We start from the raw sequence: 6,000 nt of genomic DNA on the forward strand, positions 1-6,000 counted from the left end.
TCTCCCTCCTCCCTCCTTGTCTCGCTCGCAGGCATGCGCGACCACCCCCCCATCCCTGTGACGGACCTCGCCGACAACATCGACAGGCTGAAAGCCAACGACGGGCTGAAGTTCTCCCAGGAGTATGAGGTGAGCGTGAGAGCGTGCCGGGCGGGGGGGGCAGAGCGATGCTGGCTGGGACCCCCAGCGCTGAGGGCTTGGAAGCTGAGCTGTGCCTCCCCCGCACTGGCATGGCCTGCTCAGGCCCCGAGCCAGGCCTGGGAGCCTGCCAGCTCTCCCTGCCAGCCCCAGAGCAGTGGGAACCTGCCTTCAGCGGCTGAAGCCTAGCTGGTACAAGGAAAAGGCCTTGCAGCTGAACGCACAGCAGCCTGCCATGCTCCCACCATGCTTACAGTCTTAGGAGTGAACGGGAGCCTGCGTCCACCCGCCCGGGCTGTGGCTGTTTATGTTGTTGTTTTGGTCTGCGAGGGCTGCCGTCCGTGCAGGTTGGCTGAGGTATTTCAGTCCACAGCATCCCATGCCCCTCGCTTCCATCTGCAGTCAAAGCTTTGCTTTGTGCGCCATCGTCCGCTGCTGACAAGCACATTTGGGTTTTCATTCAACTCTCCCCCTGCACACTGCTTGGCTGTGCTGCCATTAGCCTGTGCCATTCAGCATCTCTGTCACCAGTGTCCCACTGCCCTGGAGCAATCCCAGCTCCCCTCCCTGCATGGAGCTCCCTCAGCCTGTGCCCTGCAATCCTGAGCTGCAAACTCCCCCGCGCTGCTGAATCGCACTCCCACCCTCCTCCGTGTCTCCAGTGGAGCCCCCCTGCACACTGCTTGGCTGTGCTGCCATTAGCCTGTGCCATTCAGCATCTCTGTCACCAGTGTCCCACTGCCCTGGAGCAATCCCAGCTCCCCTCCCTGCATGGAGCTCCCTCAGCCTGTGCCCTGCAATCCTGAGCTGCAAACTCCCCCGCGCTGCTGAATCGCACTCCCACCCTCCTCCGTGTCTCCAGTGGAGCCCCCGGAGAGGTACTGTCCACTCCTGTCACCGATGCTGCCTTTGCTCACTCACACACTGGGCGTTTGATGAACGCCCCCATCCTGCGCTGCACTTCTCCCAGCCAGACCCCTCCATCCCATCCTCCCCTGCAGGGAGCTTGCCAAGGGGAGCACATGTGGCGGGGAAGGTGCTGACCTGCGCATGGGCTGCCTTGCGGTTCTCACCACTCTCCGGGCTGGCTGATGAGGTTGAAAACTTGTGAAGTTGGGGAAAGTTCCCCAGCAGCTGTGAGATCAGCAGTGGCAGGATATATGTTTTCCTGTGCTTACATGCAGGACCCTCTTGAGCTGCAGGGAACTTGTAAATAAACCCTCCGCTAGTATTAAAGAGGGAATAAATTTGGGAAGTGTCCTTTGCATGCGTTATCACTTCTGTTTGAATTGTAATCTGCCTGTGCCTGTGGCCTCCCCTTCCTGCAGCGTACCTACACTGATTTATGAGATGAGATCAGAACATTTGCCCACGAGGTAGGATTATATATGCCAGGGAAGGGAAAGCAGATCTCTGCTGAGAAGGTAAGGGATGAATTCCAGCTAGTTCAAAGGGTGTGCTGCATGTACCTGAGGAAGATACAGAGCTCTTTTCTGCTTCAGGCTGCCAAGCGGAGGGTTTGCCATCCCTCTGCGTACTGCTGCCTAGACCAGGGAAGAGCTGAGCTTTCAGCAGCTACAGCGTTACACCGCAGTGTAGGCGATGTTTAGAGAAATAATGTGCTGCCGTGCAGTTACCTGTGTGTTCATGTATGTCCTGCCCGTGGTGCCGAGGTGTGCCGTCACATCTGCCTGCCTTGGGCCTTTTGTTAGGAGTCCAGCCCAAACGTTGAGCAGGGCTGTCCCCTGCGCTACGGGCTGACTGTGCCTCTGCCACATGGTGAGGAGTCGGCGGGATCCCGTGCCTGTGCGCTCCCGTCCTCGCAGTAGGCCTGTGCCAGTTGGAGCCTGCAGCCTCGTACTGAGCTGCGGGAACTGTTTCGGAAAAAATGAGCGTTAAGTAAATTCTCATAGCTGTTTTCATGAGCCTCTCTCTTCTCATTTCTTTTTCTTTAGAATATCATGGCTGGTTGAGAGCACCAATCAGTTGTACTTTTCATGTTGAAGCAGCTATTAAGTAGCTGATTGTTGCATGTAATTTTTTTCCCCTGGATTCTGCTGCATTTGAGTCCTCATCAGCTAGAAATTACTGAACATGACAGGCTCATATGGTGTTTGGTACTAGGATAGACCCCAGGCAGAATTGGTTGCCCCTTTTTGTCATGTGTGGACCACACAGTCATTTCCCAATTTGAGATGCCAGTGAGAAAAATCCTGGGCTGAGTTGGCAGGGAATGGCAGCTGCCTGTGCAGGATTGCTGCGGCGATGGGTCTGCTCTCAGCCCGGTCCCTGTGTGTGCAGGTCTGGCATGGTATCATCTCTCTTTGGGGCCTGTGGTGGGAGGGCTGGAAGGCAGGATGGTCACGGCATGTGCTGCTGAGTAAGGTAATCCGCAGCGTGGATGTGGAAATAGCGGAGGTGGGAAGGGAGCAGCCCCCTGTGGGACCTTGTGCTTCCCAGCACGGCGAGAGGCAGAGAACCACAGCTCGCCAAATTCTGTGCAATTGCAGCCATTAAGAGAGGATACAGTCACTCACCTTGGGACTGTGTGAGCCCCAGACCTACCCAGAGCTGAGTGGTGACCCAGCATTTCGAAAGATGGAGGCCCCATCCCTGTTTCCCTCTGGTGTGATAGTGGCCAGACTGGGCATAGCACAGCTGAGCATGGGGAGCAGCGGGACCAAGGCATTACAGGTGAAACCCCCCAGGCCCATTTGCTGTCTGCCTGTGCTTTGGGATTGTTGCATTTTAAGTGTTTTAGCAGAGCAGCCTAGCATCTCCGTGGGGTGCAGGGCTGTTTATAGATGGCTCACGTTCCTGGAGCGGTGGCGTGGCAGGCAGAGAGCAAATATTTAACAGCACTTCTAACCACTGAGGCCAGCTGCCCAGAGCCATCAGTCTGGCGCTTGCCGCGGTTGTGCAAGCGATAGCAGGGTCACCTAGACACAGGTGACACAAAACAAGACCTGTCAGCACCTCCCTGCATGAGCAGGGAGGGTGGCAGGGATTCCTTAAAGCCCTCTGGCCTCCGTTCCCACAGGTCAGAGAACAAATAATATCACTCACACCAGTTTGCCAGGCCGAGTAGCCCGTGCAGCAAAGCTGGCACAAAGAGAGCTATGTGCTGGCTGTAACGATGGGAAACCCCACGAGCTGCGGGTTATCCTCATCCCGCCGGGTCCGGAGTGATCCCAGGTGGGCCTGCTGGTACCCCTGGAGAGGTTGAACGGGGGGTGCTGGGAGCTGTGCCGCCTGCAGGCACCATTCCCACTGCTCCGGTGTGGGGCATGGCACACTCTCCCGGGTGGGTAGCGGAGCTGGGTGGAGCAGAGTGCAGGGTCTGGCAGCAGCTCCTGGCTCGGCCGCACCAGGAGTGTATTTCATTTTTAGTGCACCGTGAGAATTATAGGGAATTTACAGTGTGGGGTTAATGGAATTAAATAAGTCGAAGGGAGGCTGAGCCCCTTAATTATTTATCTGCGGGCTGTGGCAGGCGCTGCAGCGGTGTTGGAGCTCCTCCTGTGGGCCACCTTCCCATGCTGCAGCCTGGGGACATGGGGCAGGATCCTGCCCTCGGATGGGGGTACCCGCGCTGGCACAAACCCACGCACGTGCACACCGCATCTCACACCCAGTGCTGCTCTCCCCTTTGTTGCTGTTAGCAAACACAGGACAGACCGGCCCCAACCAGGGCTGCTTCCGTTCCTGGGCTAGATCCTGCACCACATTCCCAGGGGAACATTTTTTCTTTGCAAACTGCAGTTGTGGCCATTGCCCCTCAAGCCCAGGCCTTTTGGCATGTCCCTCCGGCAGACAGCTCCTGGGAGCAGAGCAGGCTGGAGGTGATGAGAGCCAGGCAGCGTGTCACTGCCTGGAACGTTGGTCCTTGATAATCTCCAGATTGTGCATTGGATTTGACTGTGCTTCTGCTTCCCGGTGCAGCGGGGAGGCTGCAGCCCCTTCCCCACAGTTTTGTATGGACAGAAACGCTGCCGGCCTGCCCAAACCCTGCGTTCGCCTGCATGTCCCTTAAAGCACCAAGGACATCGCATCTCCCACACCTGCAGCCCTGGCAGGGCAGCTTAGCAGCGGGAGAGGCGCTGGGGTCCCTGGGCCAGTGAGCCCCAGGGGGTCCCAATAGCACCAGGGGAGCCGCACGTCGTGGGTGTAATGGGCTATTCGGGAAGCTGCCTGGCGGGCACGCAGCACTCACGTTCCCGTAATAAGAATAAGGCTGAAGCGCTGCCAGGGATTGATTTGGGAGCGCATTATGTCCTCGTTTGAGACGCGGCGCGGATTGACAGCGGTCAATGCCTGTGCTAATGTGGTTGATTCCACAGGAGGCCGGGAAGCACTCGCAGCCCGAGCGCCTTCCCCTCCCTGCGCCCAGCCAAGCTGCCCAGGGGTCTGCCTGCCCGCCCCAGCTACCCGTGCCTGCCAGCAGCGTGCCGAGGGGATTTTGGAGCTGTACTGAGGGAGAGGAGCAGCAAACCCAAGGTGGACCGTATCTGAGAGTCAAACTGGCACCCAGGAATGTTTTCAAGGCATTTGTAAAGTGCTCTCACGTCTGTCGAGGAAAGAGCCTTTTTCCAATCCCGTTTCAGTGGTCTGGCTCTGTCTTTATGTTGATGGCAGTAGCAGCAGGGATCCCTGAGCTGCTTTGGAGAGATTGCTCCTTGCACTTCCATGCTGGGAAGGAGGAGTTTTGCTAATTGGGCTTTTTCTTAATTTGCACTTGCTGTCTCACAACATCTCCCCTGTCACTTTAAAAGCAAAGCAAAACTAAAAGTCATGGTGCTTTTAAGTTTATTCCTGGCTCATTTCCTTCCAATTTCCCAGCCCTTCTGCTTTCTAGGAAGAATGAGTTGAAAGTATTACTCTGATCAAGTTTTGGTATGAAGCAGTGATTCCCCTGAGCCCCAGAAAGGAACAAGAGCAGACTCCCAGCACCCAGGCAGTTGTGGAGCAAGGTGGGGAGCCAGGGCAGTGCTGCCATAGTCAGGGGCTGCAGAGGTGGCACAAGACTTGCCAACCACCACCCCCTGTAAGCCTATCATCCTCCCATTTATTTACTCATTTGTTTGCCTTAAAGGGGGGAACAGGTGTACATTAATTCATCACCAGAGTTTAAATTAAATCATTTTACTTCTAAATGAGTCACTAATTTGCAGGAGTATTTAATTAGAACCTCTTTGCACTCAGGTGCTGTATTACTTCTGACTTTCTCACCTGTTTGCCCTCTTAAGAGGCTGCTGCTGATTAGACCATTTTTGCACATCCTCGTTGCACGTCAAAGCAATTAACCCTAATGGCAACACCTTGATGCTCCTCCTTGGTTCTGGGGGCTCTTGGCAGCCTTGTCTCCCCCCAGGAAATAACTCTTTCCACTGCCAGCTAGCCGGCTCTCTGCACGGGCTGGCTGTGCAGACTGAAGCCACTTTTTTGAAGAAGAAGCATTATTTATGTCTTTAATAAGCATTGGTGTATTTTCCTCCTTAGTTTGCCTATTTGTGCTTCTCCTTCAGCGTGCTCCGGGTTGACTAGACCAGTATCAAAACCCCCCTCGCGCATCACTGCTCCAAACAGCAAAGTCCTTCCTTACACATTTTGTTCCTCTTAATTTTTTCATGCCTTTGATCATTTCCATCGCCCCTCGGCGCAGCCCCACCATTAGGTGGGCAGCACTCATCCCTGCCACACGGCCGGAGGAGAGCAGGCAGATCCGGTGAGCAGTCTGTCCTGGAAACAGAACGTAGGTGCCTGAACAAAACGGTGTCCCCGAGAGCCGTGAGCTCGCTGGGAGGGCTCTGTGCGTGGGCAGAGGAGTGTGCAGGGGCCGTGGGAGCCAGGCCAGTGGGTTCC

General features: G+C 55.9%; 1 protein-coding gene across 1 annotated transcript in view; it reads left to right on the top strand.

Moving 5' to 3' along the window:
• PTPRF (protein tyrosine phosphatase, receptor type, F) overlaps positions 1-6,000 on the top strand; it is a 76,623-nt gene that overhangs the window by 50,647 nt on the left and 19,976 nt on the right. The window contains exon 18 of the mRNA XM_010147160.1: positions 32-129. Within this exon, the coding sequence (XP_010145462.1) occupies positions 32-129 (98 nt within the window). The remainder of the gene's footprint in view (positions 1-31; positions 130-6,000) is intronic.

This window comes from Eurypyga helias, unplaced genomic scaffold (assembly GCF_000690775.1).
Source record: "Eurypyga helias isolate BGI_N326 unplaced genomic scaffold, ASM69077v1 scaffold9192, whole genome shotgun sequence".
NCBI classification, from domain to species: Eukaryota; Metazoa; Chordata; class Aves; order Eurypygiformes; family Eurypygidae; genus Eurypyga; species Eurypyga helias.